At 45.5% G+C, this 27,239-nt stretch overlaps 2 protein-coding genes and 1 pseudogene across 4 annotated transcripts in view; 1 reads left to right on the top strand and 2 right to left on the bottom strand.

Moving 5' to 3' along the window:
* The first annotated feature begins 3,284 nt into the window (after positions 1–3,284).
* LOC129186266 (uncharacterized) lies at positions 3,285–6,272 on the top strand (annotated as a pseudogene).
* Positions 6,273–12,800: 6,528 nt separating this feature from the next.
* On the bottom strand, positions 12,801–16,076 carry LOC129186074 (class E basic helix-loop-helix protein 40-like). Its single transcript, XM_054783913.1, has 5 exons — positions 15,802–16,076; positions 15,671–15,734; positions 15,454–15,561; positions 15,124–15,247; positions 12,801–14,660 (listed from the first exon to the last, which is right to left on the bottom strand). The coding sequence occupies exons 1-5, from the start codon at positions 15,870–15,872 to the stop codon at positions 13,747–13,749; spliced, it is 1,281 nt and encodes a 426-aa protein (XP_054639888.1). The 5' UTR covers positions 15,873–16,076; the 3' UTR covers positions 12,801–13,746.
* Positions 16,077–16,270: 194 nt separating this feature from the next.
* The window catches only part of LOC129186071 (inositol 1,4,5-trisphosphate receptor type 1-like), a 143,074-nt gene continuing 132,105 nt past the window's right edge, over positions 16,271–27,239 (bottom strand). Inside the window, exons 59-61 of one of the 3 annotated variants that reach the window (XM_054783906.1) lie at positions 24,139–24,299; positions 23,529–23,690; positions 16,271–22,390 (exon numbers count right to left, since the gene is read on the bottom strand). In XM_054783906.1, the coding sequence (XP_054639881.1) occupies positions 22,304–22,390; positions 23,529–23,690; positions 24,139–24,299 (410 nt within the window). In that variant the 3' untranslated portion in view covers positions 16,271–22,303. The remainder of the gene's footprint in view (positions 22,391–23,528; positions 23,691–24,138; positions 24,300–27,239) is intronic. The other 2 variants (XM_054783907.1, XM_054783908.1) reach the window with 2 other exon arrangements.

Here is a 27,239-nt window from a genome sequence, read left to right on the forward strand (position 1 = left end):
TCTCCTGTAGAAGTTAGCAAACCCCAAGAACCTCTGTATTTGCTTTCTTGATGTAGGAGGAGGTCAATCGACCACCGCCTTAAACTTGGCAGGATCGGGTCAAAGCCTCCACGATGTACCCCAGGAACGAGACAGTTCTCGAGCAGACGTTGAAACACCTGCCGCACGTGGCACACGTGTTCCTGTAGGTCGCGAGAAAAAATTAAGATGTCATCCAGGTACACAAAGCAAAACAAATTTGTCATGTCCCTAAGGACATCATTAATGAGATTCTGAAACACCGCAGAGCCCGAAGGGCATGACTAAATATTCGAAAATGACCCATCGGGGTGTTAAATGTGGTCTTCCACTCATCCCCCTCCCTAATGCGCACCAGGTGGTCAGCGTTACGCAAGTCCAGTTTGGAGAATACGCTAGCGGAGTGTAATGAGGCAAATGCAGAATCCATGAGAGGAAGAGGGTAATGATTCCTGACCGTAATTTCATTGAGACCCCCAATCATAAGGTCGGTGCCGAGGTAATGTCTGCGCCCGGTCTTTACTAAATACTTGTTTCAAATCATGATATACAGTACTTCAGGAACCCCGGATAGCACAATTTCTTTCACGGGAACCTCAACGACAGGACCTTCTGGCACCGCCGAATGCAAACAATTAGCGTGGCAAAACGCACTCCAGTTACTGGCACACATGTGTGATTCCAATCGACCTCAGGGTTGTGTAACTTAAACCAGGTTAATCCTAATACCACAGGTGTCGATTGGGACAGAATGACAAAAAACGTAATACTCTTGTGATGGTTACCGGATAAGCGGTGCACTAACATTTCGGTCTGGTGCGTCACGACCGCCAGGAGGCGCCCATCAAAAGGGCGTACTTCCTTTTAGGAAGGTTTAGGGGCTTGATTTTCGCAAATCCCTCCCTTTCAACAGTCCCTGAGTCTGCCCCAGAGTCAATAAGCGCCGTGACAGGCACGGTATTACACCCCCCCCCCCCCCCCCACCCCACCCCCCGAAGATAAACCCTGCAATCTGAAGTCTTTGATTGCATCGGACCTCACTGCCCACGTCAGGTCCCTTGTCTGCATACTCACAGGAAGGGGATTTGGATCAATCCCCACCGCTATGCAGTATCATCCAGTGATGATACTGTCACCCGCTTGGTGCTGTTGTCAGGAGGCGATCCTGTTCGGCGAGCAGGTCTGGCAGGGCACCTGGCGATCTGGTGGTCAAGCTGACCACAGTAGAGGCAGAGGTGGAGCCGGTGCGACAGGTTTTGTCCGAGGTGGTGAGGCGTCGGGCTCCCATCTGCATGGGCACCTTAGCGGACATGGTAGCTGAGTCGAGGGGATTGACATCCATACCACCGTCCTCCATCTCGCCTAGCAGTGGTGTTGTTCTCGGCCGTGGCGTTGTCATTTGGGGGGCAGATCTCTTCCTCGGTGTGCTCCCGATCACGTTCCCTGAGTCGATTGCTCAGGCGTATGGCAAGATCAATGAGTCCATCCAAAGAGGTGGTATTGTCACGTACTGCTAACTTTGACCCGGACATTGAGAGCTTTGCGGAAAATATGCTGAAGGGCGACACCGTTGTAACCACTCTGAAAGGTTAGTATTCTAAAGTCAATTAAAAAGGCTGCAACAGAGCGTCCCTTCTGTTTCATATTGAGGAATCGACTTCCCACTTCTCTTCCCTAATGGGATGATCAAAAACCTTCATTTCGAACAAAAAAATAGGTAATGAAAAGGGAGTAGTGAGATTAGCCTTGCTAATGGCAATGGCCCAAGTGGCCGCCTTGTCAGTAAGTGGGTAAGCTTATCATAAAAGCAACCTTGGACTGGTCCGAGGTGTGTTCCTGGCTGCTGGTCAAATACAAGGGAGCATTGGTGAAGGAATTGTTCACAGGAACCTGACTCCCCCGAAACACGTGGAGGGTGGGTGGAAATGTGAGTCGGAATTAGGGGAGGACTTGTGGTAGCTATACCGAGGCAAGAGTTAGGCCACTCCGGAGGTCCTTGAGCGAATGCCCGCTCCAAACATTGGTCTAAAGCGCCCACATTTTTTTTTTTTAAGTTCCCATGTTTTTGATGTTTTATTTCCGTCTGCGGGGCATTTGTCAAAGTGATTTTTTACGGTGTAAATAAGATTAGCCAGAGGTCAGCGCTTCCATCAAGCTGAAGGAGTCCTATCGAGCATGGACGGCTTGTGGGACTCCAGCTAGCAAGTATCGGCAAGCCAAGCGGTACGTGGCTTCGGCGGTGGTCGAGGAAAAACCTCAGGTTTGGGAGGAGTTCGGTGAGGCCATGGAGCACGACTTTTGGTCGACCTCAAAGAGGTTCTGGTAAACCATCTGACACCTCAGAAAGGGGAAGCAGTGCCCGGTCCAAACTGTTTACAATGGGGACGGGGGCCTGCTGACCTCGACTGAGGATATAGTTGGACGGCGGAAGAAATACTTTGAGGCCCTTCTCAATCTCACTGACATACCTTCCGTAGAGGGAGCAGAGTCAGAGGACACCAACGCGGACAGTTCCATCACCGTGGCTGAGGTAACTGGGGAAGTCAAAACACTCCCCAGTGCCAATTCCGGGGGTGGATGAGTTTCGCCCTGAATTCCTCAAGGCTCTGGGTGTTGAGGGACTGTCTTGGCTGACACGTCTCTTCAGCATTGCTTGGAAGTTAGGAACAGTACCTCTGGATTGGCAGACCGGGGTGTTGGTCCCCCTTTTCAAGAAGGGCCGGAGGATGTGTTCCAACTATAGAGGGAGGGTCCGAGGCCATGGTTCTCAGTCGGAAAAGGGTGTATTGGTCCCTCCGGGTTGGGAATGAGGTCCAGACCTAGGACATACTGGAGGGATTATGTTTCACAGCTGGCCTAGGAACATCTTGGTGTCCTCCCAGTGGAGCTGGAGTAGGTGGCCAAGGGACCTGAAAGTCTGGGCTTCTCTACTGAGACCCGGATAAGCTGACGAAAATGGATAGATGGATGGATAAATATTATTAACAGGTGTTTTGGTGGTCACTACACGATCCGTACCGGAACGCGATCGTTTCTGGATCCACATTCGGGTCGGCCTGTTTTTCAGCAGTCACATGTTATGAATGTGTAATCTATAATCATCCGTCGATGTATTTTACAGCTGTTAGAGAGCGTAAACCTCAGGCAATAACTTTCTATTACGCATGCGCAATATACATCACTCCCCATCGACGACGACAACCGAAAGATGCATTTGTGGCAAGGTTTGCAAGAACGAGCGCGGCCTTAAAATCCATCAAGGCCGAATGAAATGCTTGGCCCAGGAGAGTGCAACACAGCGCACAGGACCCAGTCCTGGTGAGACGACGGAGGAGCCTAGCCGGGAGACACCCCACAGAGCCCAGAACCTCCAAGTGCCAAGCTCTCCAGCTCCCAGCATAGTAGTTCAGCAGCATCGTATCAAGTGGCCTCCAGCTAACCAACACAAAGTGTAGCACTAATTCGATGAGGACGTCACCAGAGTCATCGAATCAACAGCAAAAGGGGATGTCGACAGACGGCTTCAGACCATAACCACCATCATTGTCACCTACGGAACAGAGAGGTTTGGTGTGGAAGAGCGCAAGTCCACCAGACCCAACTACACCATGAACCGTAGGGCAGAGAAGATCCATCAACTGCGGCAGGAGCTTCGGTCCCTGCAAGACAGTACAAGGCAGCATCTGAGGAGGAGAAACCGCCACTGGCTGAGCTCCGAAACATCATCAGGAGGAAACTCACTACCCTGCGTAGAGCTGAATGGCACAGGAGACGCAGGAGAGAGAGAGCCAGGAAGCAAACTGCTTTCATAGCTGATCCATTCGGATTCATCAAACAGCTTTTGGGGCAGAAGCGCTTTGGGCATCTAGCCTGCTACAAGGAGGAGGTAGACTACTTCCTGAAAAACAACTTGAGTGGCCCTAAAAGAGAGCAAGACCTAGGGCCCCTCAGTGCCTTATTGGACATACCATCTCCCACTGTCGACTTCAACACCTGCGAGCCCACCTGGAAGAAAATCCAGGATGCGGTTACTGCTGCCAGATCCAGATCAGCTCCAGGACCCAGTGGAGTACCGTACAAGGTGTACAAGCGCTGCCCTGGACTCCGTAGAATCCTCTGGAAGACCCTGCGTGTGATTTGGCGCAGTGGAGCTGTGGCGGATCAGAAGAGGCTGTGTGTGTCAGGATGCCTAGAACACACCGGAGTGGTCACCCAGCTAATCAGGGAGGCACGGGAGGGCAAGGGAGACCTCGTCGTGCTCTGGCTTGACCTGGCTAATGCCTTCGGCTCCATACCCCACAAGCTTGTTGAGACTACCCTGGACCGTCACCATGTACCCAGGAAGATCAAGGACCTCATTCTGAATTACTACGAGAACTTCAGACTCAGAGTCACTTCTGGGAGCACAACATCTGACTGGCACAGGCTCAAAAAGGGCATTTTAACTGGGTGCACAATCTCAGTTAGCCTTTTTGCCCTGGCCATGAACATGGTAGTCAAAGCAGCCGAAAGGGAGTGCAGACGTCCTCTGTCCAAGTCTGGCATTCGGCAGCCACCCATCAGAGCCTTAATGGATGATCTCACAGTAACCACAACATCTGTGCCTGGTGGGAGATGGATACTCCAGGGCCAGGAAAAGCTCATATCCTGGGCAAGAATGAGCTTCCAACCAATTAAATCCAGGGCAATGGTGTTGAAGAAGGGAAAAGTGGCAGACAAGTTTTGCTTCTTCGTGGATGGCACGGCAATCCCATCTGTCACCGAGAAACCAGTCAAGAGCCTGGGCAAGATCTTCGACTGTAGTCTCAGGGATTCTGCATCAATCCAAATCACCATCAAGGAGCTTGAGACGTGGCTGTCGGCGGTAGACAAGTCTGGCTTACCCGGCAGGTTTAAGGCGTGGATTTACCAGCATGGCGTCCTACCCCGGGTACTTTGGCCTCTGTTGGTGTACGAGGTGCCCTTGTTGACTGTAGAGACTCTGGAGAGGAGGATCAGCACTTACCTCCGTAGATGGATGGGCTTCCCACGCAGCCTATGCAGTGCAGCACTGTATGGGAGGACCAACAAACTACAGGTCCCTTTCAGCAGCCTTGATGAGGAGTTCAGGGTCTCTCGCACAAGAGAGGCCTTGCTCTATCGCGACTCCAAGAACTCTAAAGTAGCATCAGTGGGCATCGTGGTGCGAACTGGCAGGAAATGGAGGGCTCAAGATGGTCTGGTGGTGGCTGAGTCCCGGCTGAGACACAGGGCTCTGGTGGGCACGGTGGCAATGGGTCGATCTGGGCTGGGTGCGATTCCTCAACCTTGCTATGAGAAGGCACATGGAAAGGACAAACGACAGCTGGTCCTGAAGGAGGTGCGGGCAGGGGTCGAGGAGGAACGGACCAGGAGGATGGTGGGCATGCAGCAGCTGGGAGCATGGACAAAGTGGGAGGGGGTGCTGGAGAGGAAGGTGACCTGGTCTGAGATCTGGAAGGCAGAACCCCAGCGCATCGGGTTCATGGTCCGTGCTGTTTACAATGTCCTGCCCAGCCCAGCCAATCTTCATCTCTGGGGCATGGGTGACTCTCCAGCATGTGCCCTGTGCTCCAGGAAAGGCTCTCTGGAGCACATCCTAAGCAGCTGTTCAAAAGCCCTCGGGGAGGGTCGTTACCGTTGGAGGCACGACCAGGTGCTGAAGACTGTTGCTGAAACTATCTCCAAGGCCGTGGCCAAAAACATCAGCCACAAGCAACATCTTGGCAAGAGGAACATTGCCTTTGTCAGGGCTGGAGAGCAACCACTAACAGCTCAAACCAGCTGGCTATCTCACCTCAGCAGTGGACTGGGATCTCCGAGTTGACCTAGGCAAGCAGCTCAAGTTCCCAGACCACATTACAGCAACTTCCCTGAGGCCAGACATCGTGCTAGCGTCAGTCTCTTCAAGGCAGGTGCTTCTGTTAGAACTGACAGTTCCCTGGGAGGATCGTATAGAGGAGGCAAACGAGCGGAAGTGGTCAAAGTACCAGGAGCTGGTTGAGCAATGCCTAAGAGCAGGGTGGAAGGCACGATGCGAGCCCATTGAAGTAGGGTGCAGGGGCTTTGCTGGCCGCTCATTGTGCAAGGTTTTCACACTACTTGGCATCACCGGGGCTGCAAAACGGAAAGCCATTAAGTCCACCATGGAGGCAGCAGAGAGAGCCTCCAGGTGGCTGTGGATCAGGAGGAGTGATCTGTGGGCCCATGCTACTGGGACACAAGCCAGGGAATGATCAACCCTAGGCTGGGTCACCTGAGTGAGGGCGTATGATGTTGAAAGACCCGAAACACCTGATGAACTCAGGAACATCACTAATGATGTGTCCCAGTGCATCTCATGATGTATCTTTCATTTATTAATGTATCGTATACATAACCGGATATGACGTTTACGTTTGCAGCACATTGCGTGAATTATTAGGGCCCTGTCACACCTTGATGATTTAGGCAGCGCATGCCTGACATGATCATTTTGATGGCATACGTTGAACTGCCGAGGTTTTTTTTCAATTTTGGGCGTATACAGTACATAGTGTATTCATAACAAGTTCGACGTATACATGACGTATTAGTAACTTATACAACGTTTCTATAACTTATAGACAACTTATACCAACGAATGCATAGCGTGTTGCCGGCGTTCAAAACTTATGCCCAACACCAGTCTAACTTATGCAAACCGCATGGCAGCTTATGGCCGACGATCACGTGCCGTAGCCTATAAAAAGGCTGCCACTTGATGACTCACCTCACTAGACATTGCAGTGTCAACATCACCATCATGCTGAAGAAAATTTTGAAGACCGCTGCCAAGAAGTATCAGGGCAGAGGGATCCATCACCACCCACAGCCTTCCCCTCCCACTCTCACTCTGATGGAGTTGACGCAGGTTCATTCCCAGTGTCACAGTGCCCTCTACAGGTCAAGCATGTAGCATTATAAATATCCTTCAAGGCATCACATAATGTACTTTATCTGTATTTACCTCCATCTCCTCTGAGCCAACTCTAACCAAGAAGAGAGCCGAGAAGTCACAGTTTTGTCTCAAGGTATGTTGACGTATTACGACTTGTGCGTAACTTACAAATAACGTGTGTGAACGGGCATCAACGATCGCATAACTTATTGCCCACGTATGCGGGACGTATGAATCATACGTTGACATACGTCGAAAAGTTTTGGGCGTGCACAAAATTTTTGGACGACTTGGATGTACTACGACGTATGCCGGCGTGCTTCAGCGTGCTCTTAACTTATACAAAACTTACCCATAACTTATTGGATGTACGCCAGCGTATTGGCCAAATTTTTCATACGTTGCCGTACACTGGCTAAATTGTCAAGGTGTGACAGGGCCTTTACATAGCTCAGTCTTGGTGAATGAAGACGATACAAACATCCGCATGCTAAAGAAGTCTTTTATTCAGAGTGACTAATAAAATAACCCCCCAATAAATTACATATATTAAGTATGTTTATTGAATATATGATATATGTTTATTGAATAGTTATGTTCATACATTTAAACAATAACTATCAGAGCATGTGACGTCGTAAAAATTTGCACTCACTTCCTCCTTTTGGAAATTTTTACGACGGCACTCACTTCCTCCTTTCGCACGTGCTGTGATAGTTATTGTTTAAATGTATGACTAGTTATGTTCATACCAGTAGGGAAAAGCCAGTAAGATCGTAACGACAGTAAAGGAACGGGAAGATGCACCGAGAGACCTCTTCCTGTCGGCTCAAGATGGCGAAAATGTTCCAACCACCACACTCCATAGACTAGTAGTTTTCAAGGACAAAAGCACTGGCCTCTTGATGTGTGGAGGCAGAACTCAAGCATTTAACAAAGACAAAGCCACTGTTCCAATCCTGCCATATCAGAGTTGGATCTCAACACTGATTGCTCGTGAAGCCCACAATGTAAACCACGAAGAGATTGCTGGAACCCTCCTCAGGATGAGGAAAAAGGCGTGGATCATAAAAGGCCAAAGACTTGCAAAGAAAATGATAGATAACTGCATTTCCTGCAGGAAACAGAGAGCAAGATTGTGCAAACAAATCATGGGTGATCTCCCTCCAGAACGCTCTAATCCAGCTTCTCCCTTCCAATTTTCATCTGCTGACCTGTTTGGGCCTTACGAAATAAGGGATGAGCTAAAAAGGAGAGTCAAACTCAAGGTGTGGGGAATCGTATTCTGCTGTATGGCCTCAAGAGCTATCCACGCTGATATTGTAACCAACCAGTCATCCGAAGCTTTCCTGTTAACCTACCACCGATTTACAACACTTAGAGGACACCCACAAAAACTATGGTCGGACCCTGGATCAAATTTTGTGGGTACAAAACCTGTTCTTGAAGAACTTTATAAATTTCGGGCCACCCTCGAATCGTCCAACATTGAAGAAGAAGCAGCGAAAAGTGGAACAGAATGGTCCTGGAAAATTCAACCGGCAAATTCACCCTACAGGAATGGAGCAGCGGAGGCGGCCGTGAAAATAGTCAAACGGGCACTTATTAATCTTGGAGGTGATGGAGTTCTGACATGGGGGGAATTCCAGACATTTCTCTTTATGGCAGCCAATCTTGCAAATGAAAGACCCATCGACGCGAGAATACAGAGCCGCGAGGACTGCGTAGAGTACATAAGTCCCAACTCTCTTCTGCTAGGCCGAGCAAGTCCACGGGGAGATCCTGGTAACTTCCTGTTCGAGGGGTACCCATACAAAAGATTCAGCTTCATCCAAGCAGAGGTCAACAAGTTTTGGAAAAAGTGGTGCCAACTCGCTGGTCCGAACCTTTTTGTGAGGAGCAAATGGCACACAAAGGAACGGAACGTCTCAGTTGGAGATATCGTTTGGATCGCAGATCAAAATGCACTCAGGGGCCAATTTAAACTAGCTCGAGTCGTCAGAACCAATGCCGATGGCAAAGGTATCGTGAGGGACGTCGAGGTCAAGGTTTCCCCAAGTTACCCAGCAACAACCATAAAGTTCACTTCATCCCAAAGGAAACCTGGTCAGCCTAAGAGTCAACTTCCAACCACAATCCCTCACAGAGATGTAAGACGCCTCGTCATCTTGATACCGGTGGAGGAGCAAGTATAACGGAAGCTGATGTGACCTCCTTGAGTTCAAGAACCAGGAGGTCAAGTGGGAGGTGTTCTGTCAAATTTGGCTTATTTGAGAATATTGTTAAAATAAGTGTCACATGACTGTACGTGTATCTATCAAAGAACATGGCAATGCTTATGACAACTATGATGCTGATCGTTTAGAACTTATGTGGCAATTGTGATGAATTTCAATACTTATGTGACAGACCTATGACACATTATTACACATTACTTAGGGGTTGTACAGAGTAAACAAATGGAAAAGAAGAACAAAGACTCTTAAAGTATCTTTTGAAATTCGAGTATCTTTGTCACAACTATTCAAATGATTATAACAAGAGAAGACCGGAGAGACCACTGGTATGTGACGGCTGTTGTTGTTCCTAAGTTACAAACTGATTCTATTGTAATGATGTTATTCCTCTCTGATTCTAAGGTTATCAACCTAACCTGTGCTCTTGTAAATAGTTGAGATGCAAAATAAACTCAAGAAAATCTACTGGAGTTGAGTTGATAAAGCGTCCTCTGCAATCTTCTCGGCCTTCTCAAGTTAAGGCTGGTGAAAGTCCTAAAGAACTTGAACATATGAACATGTATGAACATAACTAGTCATACATTTAAACAATAACTATCACAGCACGTGCGAAAGGAGGAAGTGAGTGCCGTCGTAAAAATTTCCAAAAGGAGGAAATGAGTGCAAATTTTCACGACGTCACGTGCTCTGATAGTTATTGTTTAAATGTATGAACATAAACTATTCAATAAACATATATCATATATTCAATAAACATACTTAATATATGTAATTTATTGGGGGGTTATTTTATTAGTCACTCTGAATAAAAGACTTCTTTAGCATGCGGATGTTTGTATCGTCTTCATTCACCAAGACTGAGCTATGTAAAGGCCCTGTCACACCTTGACGATTTAGCCAGTGTATGGCAACGTATGAAAAATTTGGCCAATACGCTGGCGTACGTCCAATAAGTTATGGGTAAGTTTTGTATAAGTTAAGAGCACGCTGAAGCACGCCGGCATACGTCGTAGTACATCCAAGTCGTCCAAAAATTTTGTGCACGCCCAAAACTTTTCGACATATGTCAACGTATGATTCATATGTCCCGCATACGTGGGCAATAAGTTATGCGATCGTTGATGCCCGTTCACACACGTTATTTGTAAGTTACGCACAAGTCGTAATACGTCAACATACCTTGAGACAAAACTGTGACTTCTTGGCTCTCTTCTTGGTTAGAGTTGGCTCAGAGGAGATGGAGGTAAATACAGATAAAGTACATTATGTGATGCCTTGAAGGATATTTATAATGCTACATGCTTGACCAGTAGAGGGCACTGTGACACTGGGAATGAACCTGCGTCAACTCCATCAGAGTGAGAGTGGGAGGGGAAGGCTGTGGGTGGTGATGGATCCCTCTGCCCTGATACTTCTTGGCAGCGGTCTTCAAAATTTTCTTCAGCATGATGGTGATGTTGACACTGCGATGTCTAGTGAGGTGAGTCATCAAGTGGCAGCCTTTTTATAGGCTACGGCACGTGATCGTCGGCCATAAGCTGCCGTGCGGTTTGCATAAGTTAGACTGGTGTTGGGCATAAGTTTTGAACGCCGGCAACACGCTATGCATTCGTTGGTATAAGTTGTCTATAAGTTATAGAAACGTTATATAAGTTACTAATACGGCATGTATACGTCGAACTTGTTATGAATACACTATGTACTGTATACGCCCAAAATTTAAAAAAAACCTCGGCAGTTCAACGTATGCCATCAAAATGATCATGTCAGGCATGCGCTGCCTAAATCGTCAAGGTGTGACAGGGCCCTAATAATTCACGCAATGTGCTGCAAACGTAAACGTCATTTCCGGTTATGTATACGATACATTAATAAATGAAAGATACATCATGAGATGCACTGGGACACATCATTAGTGATGTTCCTGAGTTCATCAGGTGTTTCGGGTCTTTCAACATCATATGCCCTCACTCAGGTGACCCAGCCTAGGGTTGATCATTCCCTGGCTTGTGTCCCAGTAGCATGGGCCCACAGATCACTCCTCCTGATCCACAGCCACCTGGAGGCTCTCTCTGCTGCCTCCATGGTGGACTTAATGGCTTTCCGTTTTGCAGCCCCGATGATGCCAAGTAGCGGGCCGCACGGTGGTCTAAGTGGTTACATGTTGGCCGACACAGTGAAAGTGTGGAGATCGGGAAGACCTGGGTTCGATTCTCCCTTGGGCATTTCTGAGAAGAGTTTGCATGTTCTCCCCGTCCATGCGTTGGTTTTCTCCGGGTACTCCGGTTTCCTCCCACATTCCAAAAACATGCATGTTAGGTTAATTGGTGACTCTAAATTGTCCATAGGTATGAGTGAGTGTGTGAGTGTGAATGGTTGTTTGTCTATATGTGCCCTGCGATTGGCTGGCAAGCAGTCCAGGGTGTACCCCGCCGGTCGCCCGAAGTCAGCTGGGACAGGCTCCAGCATGCCCCCGCGACCCTAATGAGGAGAAGCGCTATAGAAAATGGATGGATGGAAGTGAGTGCTTATTCTCTCCAGCAGTGGGTGCTACAGTCTCAGTGATGAAACAATGAAAAAATAAACCGTTCACTTAGTAGCTTCTAAAGATAGTTAATAATCAAAAGATAGCAAACATTGCTATGCTTCGCCTTTCACTTCATAGCGCATTTTTTTGTTTTCACTTTCAACATTTTCGTCATAAGGGTCGCCGCAGCAAATCAAATGCATTAATGCATTATTTTTTTTTTTAACACCGAATGCCCTTCCTGGCGCAATCGAGCCCATGTGACAGCAGCAATTTCACCAGACTGTCACATTGACAACTACTTTAAAATGCTTCCCAGGCGTCACAAAGATGTACAGGACACATTTTATGACATTTAAAGTGTCTGGCTTCTTATGGGTGAATCCATTTGGGGTATTTTGTTGTAGGTGCTTACTCTCCCCAGCAGAGGGTGGTACACTCCCAGTGATCAAACAAATGAAGCAAGTTGGTAAACTACATTTAATTCCCATTTATGTGATGTCTAAAGATAACACTGACATGCTTTGACTTCTACTTATTATACATTTTTTTGTTTTCACTTTCAATTTTTACCTGTCAAGAGGCACTACAGCGAATGAATTGCATGGATTTTGCTTACTTTTTAATACTGGATGCCCTTTCTGACGCAACTCTGCCTGGGAATCGAATCGCTGCCCTGCCCAGCGTGCACCATCCCTCCACCAGAGATTGTACTTCCAACCGCAATTAAATCTTGAAAAAAAAACTGACGTCCCTTGACAGGAGGACAGAATGGTGACATGTAGGGTACAAGTCACCTGACAAACGTTACTGAGTGCTGGTAAGTGGCGAGTATTCAAATAGGGCAGCGGATTAAATTGTTGGTGTGAGTATGCTGCTTCAATTTCGCATGAAATGAAGATATAAGGCCTTTGCGGCAGGTGATGACGTGTTTACAAGCACTTGCACTTCTATTCGTGGGCACAGACGCTTCATCGGGAGATCCAGGCTGTGTCGGCATTACATAACGTGAACGTGCTGGCGCCGCCGCACCATCGACACACGAGTTGCATCACCGTGCCTCTTAGAACACAAATATATGTTCCACAGGAAAAAATACTTTAATACTTACATAATGTATATCAACATTTATAGACAAAATATGTACAAACAGCAATCATCTTTCCTGTAGGTCCCAAAATATAAAATCTCAAGTACCTCTCTCTATAGAAAACTAGTCCTTTGTGGTAAAACTTTTACATTCACTTCTCTTCCCCCCTTTGACTCGTGGCGCTCTGGGATTCATGCGCGTTAACGGAGAACATCTGAGAGTTTTTCACAAGTAAAAAGGCAACAGCAAGAACAAACGCCAGGTTTGACTTGAGCGGAAACAGATGTTGAGTATGCAGACCAGGTCCAGCACAGTGCTACAGTATGTACACGCACACACATTCTCTCTCACACTCCCTCTCTACCCCCAGCTCTGCAGACGAGTGCGTGGACAAGGTATCAAAAATAGAAATGTACAAGAAGTCTATCCACAGTAATTACATCAGAATCCGTCTCACCTCGTGAATGGCTGACTTCTCATTCGGTATGGTCATAAAGTGTGAGACATTGTAAGTGATTATCGTCATCATGATGGTGGTGTGAACCAACGATAGGCAACAAACTTTGGGTGAATTCTTATTCCTAACATTTGGTGCGATGTTTTCTAGTACAAAAAATGGCATGTCTTTATCACAAAAGCTACAAGTGAAATGCGTCAGTGTGGTTTTTTCTCAACAGCAGCATCTGAGACGCCTTTCTTTACATTCAACCATGTGTGTGTGTGTGTGTGTGTGTGTGTGTGTGTGTGTGTGTGTGTGCGTGCGTGCGTGCGCGCGCAGGACAAGTCCATTTGCACGAAACATTCAACCATTTGGACGCTTCGCTTCCTCCACCCCTCTCTCCCTTGTCTTGTTTGACACGATCTACATTCCAGGACGAGGAGCATAGTAGCAAAATGACTTGATGGTCTGCAGGACGTTCTCAGTCATATTCTCATTTCAGTCTTTGGTTTCCAGGTTGAGAGGCGGCACTTGCTTCAACGCCTGTAGGAGGGCTGGGGAGTCCATGGACGTCTGGGATACCGCGGGAGCCGGAGAGCCTCCTCTGGGAGACATGACCAGCGGAGGCGGCCTCTCGCTGGGGACGGCGGTGGCAGAGCCCCCCATGCCGGCGTACAGCATGGGCATGGTTCCCGGGTACCAGCATTTCTCCAGCATCGGTAGGTAGGCGGCGGCAGAGGGCGGAATGAGGTAGAAGGGCATGCAGAGGGGGTGCGGGGGTGGAGGTGGATGGTTGGGTGAGACGCTCATGTAGCTCCCGTAGCCACTGGAGGAGGAGGCTGAGGATTCGGCACCTGAGAGCAGCTCATCCTCGGATGACTCCGCCCGGGCTCGTTTGTGCCTCGGTTCGTCGTCTTCCCGCTTGACGCTGGAGCTCTGCCTCTCCGCCATGCTCCGCTTTATCAGCTTGCCCTCGTGGCTGTAGTAGTCGGGGTGCCTCTGAGGGGCGCTGCACTCATTCTTCTCTAGCTCGCCACCGTAGCCGCTGTCTGTATCCGTGTCGCTGCCGCTTTGCTCGCTACTAGCAGGAGCATGCGCCCGCTGGATGACAGGCACCCTCCCGTAACCCTCGCTGGGTTTCGGTGGCAAGCTGGCGGGCGCTTCCTTGTGGGGTTGGTGCTGGCTGTAAGTGGGGATTTCTTCTGGCGGAGGGCTGATGGGGGAACGGGGTCGCTTTGGACTTTGTTGGAGCACATCAGCGGCCAACGTATGAAGGTGGTTGATGACGTGAGACGGCGTGAAGTCGACGTCACTCTCGCGACTGGCCAAATACTGGACAACCTCCTTAGCGCACATGTGGAAGCCGGAGCGGAACATCTCCTCGGACTTCTCCTGGCTAACCAGAGGTTGCTCTATGAACACAGCAAGAAGCCATGTTTGTTAGTTCTTTCAATGACTAATGCCTACTTTACATGAGCAGGGGTGAGTGGATAGAAATTCACCCTGTGACTAAAGGTCCACGTGTTCGAGTACACTGTACTGCTGCAATGTGCCACTAATACTGTATGAACGTTTTTTTCTGTAAGTAAACCGAAAAGATGTAGTCCATCTAACCCTTAACCCTACCCCGTGCCCTAACCCTAACCTTTACCACTAACCCCTGGTTCTTCTGCTTTACAGTGAGTTCTGCGGCATTGATTTACACATGAGGAACCAAACATGGTTCCCTAAAAAAGGGCCATGTCGTCGTATGTAACATTTTAAATACACATTTTTATGCTGTCATCTTGATTTCTGATGACCCGAGTGTCTACCGGACTCGAGCTAAGATTCCAGCATCCTTCATCACCCAAGCGGTCAACATACTCTGCTCACCAATATGCATGCCGCTCTGCAGGGCGAGGATCTTCTGCTGCTGTTGCTCCAGTAGAGTACTGAGCGTCTTCACATGCTTGAGTGTGAGCTCCAAAACCACAGCCTTCTCCAGATGGCCCAACGTCTGCAGGAGACAACACACGCTTGTATCAAAAAAGTTGTTTCGTGTTAGCTAACAGTCTGGTGGAGTGGAGTTTGCATGGGACAGGATGTGCAGTTCAGCTTTGAAGATACGACCCACCACTGTAATATTAGCGTCGGTCCACCAGGTGGCGCGCTATAACAGTGAATCCTACAAGTGGACGCATTAAAGAACCATAAAAAACTTACAGTAAGTTTGAGATGTTCCGGTAGCAGATCCTTTAACTGAGCGATGCACTCGTTTATCCGGTCACGTCTTTTCTTCTCGATGAGTCTGTGGGGCAGCTTGTACGTCTCCTGCGGGAACGGCAGGAATGTTATGTCACAGCGGGAAATAGGTCAAACGCCAGACCGGCTTCCGCTTTAAATGAATAATGTCCGTCGTTAAAATAAAAAGAGTACACACCTTGCTCTCCTCGCCTCGTTTCATTCCCCGCCTGGGTTTGTAGGCATACATGGGGAAGTCCATGCTGCAGGAATAAGAGAATTAGAAAGAGAAAAATGCATGTTTTTTGTTTCCTTTGGTGGGTAACTTACCCGTGCATGTCTGTGAGATCACCTTGATGTGTGGACATCGGAGGAGGTTGCGCACTCGGAATTCGCTCCATTTTCTTTACGCGTTAAATGTAGTTGAGGGGGAAACCCAAATCCGACAAAAGTTACGCGGCAAGTTTGTCCCTAAACAAAAAAAAACAGTCAAGCGTTCTCATTCAGTGGGACATGATTTCCCCCAGCTTTAGCGGTGATTCGGGAGCAGAGGGATCCACCGGAGGACTAAAGTCTCTGCAGTCTGTCCGCTCAGCCTGACCCAGCTCTGTCACATGAGGCTCACGTGTCGAGCGGCGCTGTCTTCTCCGAGCGAAGTCCCGCCCACTCACCCCGAACAAGGCTCCTGAGTGGGCGGGAGTTGGTGACGTCAGAGACAATGGGCGGGGTGCTGCTGATCCCGTGTACCACCATGCTGAAGTGTGTGGAAACAAGGGAGAGCCACCGCGCAGGAAACGTGCTTGAAGGCGAACACAGTACACAGTCTTACACTCTTTTATCCACACAGACAGTTAAACAACTACGCTTTTATCCACACATAGACAATTAAACAACAAGTTGTATTGCAAAAATAAAAATAAATAAAAAAATCTATTTTTGTGTTTTCTTTTAATCTTTTTTTGTAATTTATATAGTAATAAATGTTAGCAAGCTGATCATCGTCGTTAAATGAAAAAAATCCAACGTCCTCGTGCAGGCACGTGCACCCGTGCGTGGATGTTTGTTGTCATGCGGCGGTGCGTGCTGGCTGTCACGTTGGTCTCCTCATGGCCCGCGCGCGCACACACGCAGGAAGCCTGCTGAGCCTGCCCGGCTGGGCACATCCACCACACACACGCACACACTCTGAGAAAGCAGGTGGCTATCATGACCATGCGTGTGCACACATACACATGGATAAAACGTATAAATTCTATTATAAAACAAGCACTTGACACTCCAGTAAGTTTTTTTTGTGTGTGCACGCCAAAAAGGCAACCTGTTAGAAAGAGCAGTGCCGTTGTGCACCAGTGCATTGGGACTTAAAATTTTAAAATGTGTTTAATATGCTTCAAAAATGAAATTATTTTCTCATTGGCATTATGACTTCATGTTCGTAAAACAACTCCTATCTTAATATTATGACTTTATTTTCATATTTCGTAAAATCTACTGCTCTTTTTTATTTTTTTAGTTTTTTTTGGTTGTTTTTTTTATTTTTATTGTTGTGTTAGTTTTCTTGCTTAATTGTATTTTTAAAAATGTGCCGAGGGCCAATTAAAAAAAAACAACCAAGGGCCACAAAGGGCTGCCGGACTCCTCTGGCATATATGAACGTAATGTACGGCGGCTTTCGACAACTTTCTTAAAATCCGGCCTTAAAACTTGCAGTGCGGTGAACGCAAGTTAATATATGATCGTAAGTCGTTACTGGGGTGTGGATGATGTAGACGCATCTTTGCTGTACTGTAATGCAAGGTCTGATTAATTTAAGAACTTGATATAAGTACAAAAAATATTTGGATTATTATGTTAGTATTTTTTTTTAATGGGGTGGGGGCTTTTCTATTGGTTGAAATACTTTCAGAAGCGCAGTTGTTAACAGTCTTGAACTCTCTGAGGTCACTAGAGGACAAAAAAAAGTCTACTGCCAAAAACTGCTATAAAAACATATCAGATCAAAAAAGGTATGGTATGGTATGGTATGGTATGGTATGGTATGGTATGGTATGGTATGGTATGTCTCAGACATGCATAACAAGCTACATGACGGAACATCACATGGTTACACTTGCACAATTCAACATGTCTGAAAAAGAGTAGGAAGAAGCAGAGCTTATCAGTCTCCTTCCCCATGTCTATTCCTGATAATTCATTCACACCCTAACTTTTACTTGTTGACACAATATTTCACTTTCCGACATTTGTCATTTACATATTTTTTCCACTTCCTGCATGAAAGGATGGTGTTAAAAAAATCAAGCAGCAAATAGGAGTTAAAATAACGACACTATAAACCTTGTGCAGTATCAAGGGAATAAATAAAATTTGAAAAATGATAAATTGGGAATAAATTGTTACTAAATAGGAATACATTTTAATTAGTAAAACATTAAATGAAGCATTGAGGATGTTGACTTCAAAGCTGCATCAAGTCTTTGTGACTTGTTTGTGACTTTGTTATGTCTTTAATTTCCTTGTAGTAATATTTGTCCAGTTCTTTGGTGTCTTTGACAACAAGGACTTTGGCTTCCTCCGGTTTTCCATTTAACTTGATGTAGATTTTGCAGTTGGTGTTCCAAGCGCCTTGAATTTTCCTCTGCTTTTGTAAATCGTCTGCCTTCTTGGCGATGTCAGCATTGCGTTTTGTCAGATGCCCATTGATATAGACGTTTGTTTCTTTCAGCTTACTTCTCTGCCTCAGCAATGCTACCTTATTTTCTCTGTTGTTTCTCAGGTGTTGCTATTCCTGCCAAACATTGGGATGCATGTATCCATGTTGTTGACATCCACATCCACCCGCTTGACAGCAGTAAGTTGGTCACCTGTTACTCTGTTGGAGCAACGTCTTGTCCTCGTCCGATAGACCTGCGTGTAATGTGAAGCCCAGTCACAATTACATTGTTCATGTGCATTGATGGCTCCAAATCATCCACTCTGCACGTCATTTGCGATATAATGTGATCCTTTTCATCATTTTGTTTCTTTTAAGCTTCCACTTTTCCTTCCAGCCCATGCATTTGTTTTCAAAGTGATGCATTTTCATTGTTCAAATCCTCTTTGTGTTTTATTAGGGATTTCATGTCTTCATGCTGTTTATATATTTTGCTGTTTAGCGCCTTCCTTATATCATTCAACATTAGAATGATCTCCTGTGGTGTACCTAGTTCCTGGCTTCCTCACATGTTCTCCTCTGTAGTTGCGGGACCAGAAACAGAAGCAGAAGGCCTTTTTCTGGGCATTAGTAACATTGGTAATCAACACCTTTGAAGATCAGACGTTAGCAAGAATTAGCTTGTGTTGTTAGCAATTTGCCAGCACTCAACGTAACTCTTTTTTTTTTTTTTTTTACGAGTTAGTTCCCCATACTAGAAGGTATACAAGCTAGCGATGTCAGTAAACAGAACTGTAATTATAGTTGAGATCTGTGGGCAGGAAAAGTGCCAAAATAGTTCAAAACTTTGAGATTGGTACAGAGCTTCTTCAGTCCATCCCAAACATGTAAATATTTGTATTATTTAAATATAACAAATATACAACATTTACAAATTAATTTATATTTCACATATACAACAAAACAATGGTTGTATAGACAAACAACCATTCACACTCACATTCATACCTATGGACAATTTAGAGTCGCCAGTTAACCTAAAATGCATGTTTTTGGAATGTGGGAGGAAACCGGAGTACCCGGAGAAAACCCACGCACGCACGGGGAGAACATGCAAACTCCTCACAGAAATGCCCAACGGAGATTCGAAGCCAAGTCTTCCCGATCTCTGTGTGACTGTGACTGTGTGTAAACATGCTAACCACTAGAGTCCAGGGGTCACCAACGTGGTGCCCACGGGCACCAGGTAGCCCCCCACGACCGCACGAGGCGCCCGCGGGCCTGCTTTTCATTCAGGTTTTCAGTTAATAATGTGAGAACACTAGAAAGAAATGTATTCTGAAACATAAAATGTGAGTTGTGGATACCAGCATTTTGTGAATGTTTTGGTAAAACAAGCATATTTGCTTTGTTTGGGTTGAAATCAGGTATGAAAATCATTTCTACAAAAATGAGTAGCTTGTGGCCATTTTCATTTTCTAAAAGTAGCTCTCGCAAGAACAAACGTTGGTGACCCCTGCACTAGACCATATTCGTAATCGTGATGAAGGAAAATCCTCATTGGGTAACTACTCATGTATTCATTCTTCACACTCTGTAATTGGCACACAGCGACTGCGACTAAGACAGACTCCCTACAGCCAGAGAGAGGTGTACGCGGTGCATTTGACAAGACAGAGTTGTGTCGTGTTGGTCACTGCCTCGTATTTAAAGTTACTTGGTAAACTTGTTGCATTATGCACGCGGCGCATTTGACAAGACAGAACTGTGAATGGCTGTCGTGTTTGTTTTTTTGCTTGCTTCTAATTTGGCTGGTGAAATAGAGTCAGTTGGAAAACTTTGCTCGTAGTACTGAACGCGGCGCTTTTGAGAAAACTATAGTGAATAAGGCTGACGGATTACTTCCCTGTTTGCCATCACTGGATGTTTGCATGAATCACCAACATCACGCATCATTAAAAAAATAGTTAAATAATAAAGTCTTCCAGATCACTTACACACAACAACATCACGCATCATTAAAAAAATAGTTAAATAATAAAGACTTCCAGATCACTTACACACAAACAGTACACATATAGCTGAATAACAAACAATAAATACAGCAGCTTCTGATCAATCCATGTCAATTTCAGACTTCAAATAATGTACAGATTTAAGCCCCACCCATTTCCGGTTTATGCCACACCCACCCTGAGTTCAGATACAGATACAGATAAGTTAGATGGGTGAACAGATACAGATACAGATAGCGGTGTACTCGCTCATCCCTAGAAGTAATGTTCGTCATGTAAATAAATGTTTTAATGTGGGCCAATCTGGGATATTAAACGTCCTTAATAATAAATAAAAATAAATGCTTGAGATGATTTTAGTCTGCGTTCTGTTCAAGCTGACTATAAAAATGATAAAGTACACTAAAATTTGCTTACAACTATAAATATGAACGGTGACTTATTTGTGTCACGTTTTCTGTCAATCCACTCGAACACATAGATCGCTTTACTTTATTCAAATAAACAAAGAATGTACAATCCAGACTCAAATCAGTCACGATAGAAAAAAAAGTCTGTTTGGTGAAACAGCACACCAAGTTTTTCCCACACATTCATTCTTTTGTGCATCTATAAAAAACATAGCTGTGCTACAAAAAACGATCAGTGATTCAGGAATAAATGAATTAAAAGGGGTTAAATATGTGCAAAAATAAGAGTAATAATTCAAACTAAACATTGCTACCATTTTTTGGGGGGGAGGGGAGGCTGGGTTGGGTTATTGCTCATATCGTTAAAGAATGCATGACACAGTGAGGCAGTCACATGACTTACTCCCTCCTTTAGCTGTGTTCTAATCAAATATTATTCCAGTGTCCTGGAAAGAGTCCTTCAACAACACTTAAACGGGACCTATTATACTCATTTTCGGCCCTTTGTATTGAGTTGTGGACTCCTATAGAGCAGCTACATACGATAACCCGCACAGAAAGCTTTCTAGATCTTCTAGACTCTTCACCTCTTCCTGCCTTTCGCCCAAACGGTCTGTGTAATTTACTCCACTGGCCCTCCTCCAGGTAAGCCTCCCGCTGAGCCCACTCCGCTGTGATTGGTCACACTCCCAAGCGCTCCCGGGGACTTCTGGACAGCTGTCGAAACCCTTTTGTCCGATTACTTACACAAAATAAACACAGTTTGGACACTGATAAATTGTTAATTACAGCTTGCTCTTCTGACTCTTCAACACGACCAAGTCATGTTGGAAAGGCGTCGGACTTCAGCAACAGTTTGGCAGACAGTCCAGCTTCATATTGACCCATGTTCACAAAGCAGTCCAGTGTGAAGTGCCGTTGACACAAAAGCATATTTTTCTCTTGCTGGCTGGGCAACTCCAACCACTTCTGTGTGATGCTTGCCTCTTTGGGCACACCTGAACAAACATTTCTTGGGAGCCATACGTGCTGACACCGTGAACAGAGCAGAGCAAAGCTGAGTGGGCTGAAGGCAGGCCTACAGTGTTTGCCTGGACATGCTCCTATAAGGAAGCCTGAGTTGCACTGACGTCAATGGAACTCGGTGTTAAAAAAAAACTCTGTAAAACAGCGTGCAGAGTCGTCCAGAACTGCTTTCAGGTGTCACTTCCAAATGCACAAACCTCATTATCTGATGCGTTGGCATTGTTTACCACGAGAATTCAACATTGTAGCAACATTTACAGGTCAGAAAAGAGGAAAAGCATAATAGGTCCCCTTTAAGTATTTAGTTACTGTGTATAGCTTCCCCTATGCAGATATTGGAAAGAAAAGATGTGTGCACATGAAATTGAACATGTACATCAAAGTGTGACCTGAGTGTACCGGTGCAACACGGATACCAGGCCTCACAAAAGCTGAACTTTGGCATGTGATCAGCGTGGCACAACGCCAAAAGGCTGGAACCAGTGTTTTTTGTCTCCTAAAGCCAACATGGCTGACGTCCCAGGTCCTGAGGCACTTGGTGGACGCTACACACACACACACGCACGCACACACACACCAGCACACACACGCACACACCCACACACACCCTGCAGACAATGAGTAACGTGGCTAACGTGCGCTTGACATAGTGAAACGTTACTCATCCTCCTTCATCTGAACCCACGCTGGACATTGACACATTTTAATGCTAAACCTTGAGGAGACACTCAGGCAGGCTGCTGGGGGTTGATGTTCATGTGGGGGGGATGACCAAGAAGACCAATCCTCTGCTTCTGCTTCCTTTGCTCTGTCATCTGAACAAGAAAATCCAAAGAATGCTTTCATGACTTGCACGTGTGCTCTTTACGGCATGCAGGTTTCTCTTTAAATCCTGCTGTGTCAGAATGAAAAAACACAATAGCGGATTCATTCAACTGGTGGCCCGTGGGCCAAATACGCTCCTGAAACTACATCAGACAGTTCACGTCACATCTGACACATCTTCCTAAAAGCTTCAGTGGACTTCTAAAAACAGCAGTCATATAGAGGATCTTTGACTAGTATTTTTGCACTGTTCTTAAAAACAGCAGAGCGCACATGTTATATAGAGGATCTTTTAGTGTTTCTAGAGCAGGTTCTTAAAAACAGCACAGTGCTCCTGTCATATAGAGGATCTTTGACTAGTATTTTTGCAGTAGGTTCGTAAAAACAGGAGATCACTCAATATACAGGATCTTTGACTAGTTTCGCAATAGGTCCTAAAAACAGCAGTGTTCCTGTCATATTGATGATCTTTGACTTGTGTATTTACATCAGGTTCTTAAACACAGCAGTGTTCCCATCATTAGAGGATCTTTGAGTCGCAAAAACAGCCACATATTCTACTCATATAGCTGATTTTTGAGTATCGCTTTTGCACTATTGTCCTTAAAAACAGCAGTGTTCCTGTCATATAGAAGATCTTTGATGAGCATTACTATAGTGCTTCTTCGTCTTCATTTCTGACTTTTGAACTTATTTCATGACTACCATTTGGTAAGTAAAAGTTAAATGTATGGCAGAGCCTTGCATGGACATGAAACAACACTGCAGGAAAAAAAAACTGTGCCCTGGTCCTCAGCTTGCTCTCTCCCATCATGGCTGACATCTCACTTAGTGCTTCTAGCTGATCTTCCTGTCAGTCATTCCAAGCAGCTGATTGGTAGGTTCCATGCATCATAACGCTGATATTAATTCATGGGTCGTCCAGAGGATGTCAACCAGTGATGAACCACAGCACAGGTTTGTGTTTTACTTGCCAAATGTTGACTAAGAATTTGCATCTTCTGTTAATAATTTAAACACATTTTTTAGCAACTAGTGTCTTCATTTCATTTTAATCTGTTGATAAGATTTATTCATGAATGGTTGTGGGGTGTTTCAGTGTTGGTCACGTGTTTCATTTCTTCCTACCTGCTCCTTGAGCTCGGTCAGTTGTCCAGACAGGTTGGCCACCAGCCTCATGGTGGACTCCAACTTCTCCTGCAGGCTCCTGATTTCGTTCTGCTCACCCTCCGCATCGCTGCTCACCAGAGACATGGCGCGCATCCTTGGAAACCAATCTAAGTTGTGCTCCTGTGAGTACAAATATGCAAAGCAAGTCCAATCAAAGGTGATTTAAATAATTGATAATCATGTGTATATGATTGCGGTTGTAGTTTCCAGGCTTGCAGGGATGCTCTGCATCACCAACAGCCTCAGATTTATTTTAGTTACATAACGTTTGCTTTATTTACTTCCTTGTTGGCGTCATTAACGACAATCACGCATGTCTGTCAGATGAGTAACATTCTTGCAGTGTGCGTGTTTGCCTGACACAGCACAAACACACAATGTGTCCTTGAACCAGCCCACATGCATTGGATGCTTTGAACCAATTTACATGCATTGGATGTTGACAAGTGCATTGCTGCTCATGAAATGCATGCAGAATGTAGCATCGACACAACACGGGCGTTCAACACAGCTTGTCCTGCATTGTTACAGTGTGTTTAGTGGGAGTGTCTTGCTGATCCGTGTTTACCTTGATCATCTCGGCCACGTAGCTCTCTGGGCCGGTGTACTCGGTGGAATCTTTCACTTTCACCAAGACGATGAAGAACAGGTAGTGCCACATGTTGTGCTCCTCTTTAATGTGCTCCTCAAACGTCACCGTCTTGTTGTCAAACTTGTCCCGCTCCAGGCCTGGAGGATGGAGACCAACGTCAGTGCATGTGCACAAAGGGCGTCCTTATTGGGCATCTGAACAAACCCGTACTGGCAGACACCATATATGGATACAAACTCCAGGAAGTGGGGTTGGCCTTCATGCATTGGGGTGGACTCACACTAGGTGCTGCACTGAACATTTGCATTGTCCCATCCCTTCTATATTGCTTTATTACGGCTATTTTCCTGACTTTGTAGATTATTTCCAGTCTTATTTCGAGTCCTGATTATTATTTTGAGTGGAACGTTGGTTAGCGTACACCCCAGTTAGCGTGCTTTTTCTGTTAATGTAAAATATTTACTGCAAAATTTTGCCTCGATTTGCGCACATTTTACCGTATTTATGGCACGCGTCTTTCCGTGTTATACACTGCACGAGTCCAGCTGTGTTCTTCATGTATCTTTATTACAAAACATCCTTGTTAGTGCATGGAAAGAGGAAGGGAAGTCGGCGTTGTCGACCGTCTATGATGTCATCAGCGGGTGACTCCGTAGTTCTTTGCTAGCTAACACAGTTACGCCACAAGTAACACAAAAACCTACCGAAACCTTAATTGAAGTGATTGTTTCCGAAGACACGATGTGGCAGCGAGATCAATATGGACACCACCTTCCTGTTTTGCTATTAGTTACTTTTTGAATTCAATAGTGTTTCCCTCTTTCTTGATCAAAAGGCTGCTACTTGCAACTTTCTTGGGCTCCATTTTGGGTTACTTTGAAGCTGTGATCAAAAGAAAAGCAGAGACTTGATGTGAGAAACACTAGGAAGGTGGTGTCCGTGTTGATCTCGCTGCCACACCACGTCTTTGGCAACAATCATGTCTTCCATGAAGGTAATAGTAACCTTAAATATTTATTTATCCCTTTCATTCATTATTTTGAATTGCTTTCTGCATGTAAATCTATAATTCTAAAACTATAAAAATGTGTTTTGGAGACATTGAAGTGTATCTAGCTAGCAAAGAACTACAGAGTCAGCCGCTGATGACATCATAGACGGGCAATAGAGCTGACTTCCTCTTCGTGTTTCCATGTATCAGCAAGCTAATGGGATGCTAACCAGGACGTTTTGTGATAAAAATATATTAAGAACAACATTAGACTCACACAGTATATTAATATCACACTAACCGGAAAATGTACACACAATTTTGGAATCAACACTCAATTCACACTCAGTCAAAAGTGCTTCTCCATTATTCAAACTGTCCACTTAGGAAGCAACACAGATTGACAATCATTTTCACAATCTGTTGAACAAATGGACTGGACAACAGGTGGTGTGTTTTTCCGCTTCAATTTTGAGCGTGACTCCAAACCCAGACCTCTTTGGGTTAATAAATTTGATTTCCTTTGATAATTTTTGTGTGATTTTGTGCCAGCACATTCAACTATGTAAAGACAAAACTATTTCATAAGAATATTTCATTAATTCAGATCTAGGATGTGTTATTTTGGTGTTCCCTTTATTTTTTTGAGCAGTGTACATTACATTTCTTTTAGTATCTTTACTGTACAATATGTGTCAAAGTGGCCCCAGCTCCGCAAACTCCGCAAGTTTGGACACCCCCACCTTACAAGGATACCGCCCTGCTCATGACCCCTAACTAAACCTGAGTGCTGTGCTTCATCATGAAGACTCCTCCTAATCCATGTCACATTATTTGGTTGACTCTTGGGATGTTTGATTTGTTCTCGTGTGTGTGTGAGTATGTGTGTGTGTGTGTGTTTCGGAGTAAACATGTCTACACAAATAGAGTTATCTGTGATTCTAGAGAAGGCTGACTCACGAGTGCTTCCTGTCACCACCTCCCTAATTGATGTCAGTCTCTCTCTCACACACACACACACACACACACTCTCTCTCTCTCCCACTTGCATGGTTTTCACACCATATGTTCCAGCAATCACACTTGGATGTACTTTATACTAAAAGGAGTTGTGTAGGTAGAGTGAATGCATGTTGGGTCAGTGGTAAGCATATGGAATGAGAACAGTATTATGTCACCAAGGCGGCCGTGAGCCCTGAGCTCTGACTCACTCATGTTAAATAAGGCCAGGCCACGGGGGCAGCTGCCGTCTCTATGGTTTGATGGTTTCCACAGGAACCGCCAGGAAACAGGAGACCAGGAGCTCAAGCGCCTCTCACTCACCCTCTTTTGTAAGACATCCATCCCTCTCCCAATGAGGTATGTAAGTGTGGGGGTACTGATAGAGTGGTGTGAAGAACCCCCTTGAGCAGCAGGGTTTTTATTTTCAGATTTTCCTTCACAATATATTATTTGTGCAAAACATCAGTTTTGTGTTGTGTGGCTATAAGTGCTTTCAGTTTCATAACATGGATTTGAATGTTGCCAGCCCATGCTTCCTGTCACAGTTGCGTCCTCCTCTTGAGTCAGTACCTCTGCCAAAGATGGAGGTTATTTTATTTGATTATGAGAGTGCCTTTGTTTGTTACACTGTGTGCAACTTCCTGTCTACAGTTTTGTTTTTGTAATGATGGGCAGAGTATTGTTCTTGGGATTTCTCCATCTAATGCTTGAATAAAAATGACATAATGATTAAAATTAATTCATTCATTTAAATCAGTGCTTCTCAAATAATGGGGTTGGTCCTCCTGGGGGGCTGTGGCGAGGTGTTTTGAGGGGGGCTTTGGGGCGCAAACTTATCTTTATTAATATTAAAAAAATACATTGCTGGAAAACAGTCTGGAAACACTTTCTAATGCCACTGAAGGAGAAGTTGTCTCCAAACCTTTGACTGGTGCTGTACACCTCTGTTAAATCTAACACAGGGGTGTCCAAAGTGCCGCCTGTGGGTCACTGGGCTTGTGGTTGTTTTTTTTTATTAGCGGCAAAGACGGCGGCAAAGGCTATGAATATGAAGACTATGACTATGAATCCATCCATCCATCCA

The sequence above is a fragment of the Dunckerocampus dactyliophorus genome, chromosome 8 (genome assembly GCF_027744805.1).
Source record: "Dunckerocampus dactyliophorus isolate RoL2022-P2 chromosome 8, RoL_Ddac_1.1, whole genome shotgun sequence".
Classification (NCBI taxonomy): domain Eukaryota; kingdom Metazoa; phylum Chordata; class Actinopteri; order Syngnathiformes; family Syngnathidae; genus Dunckerocampus; species Dunckerocampus dactyliophorus.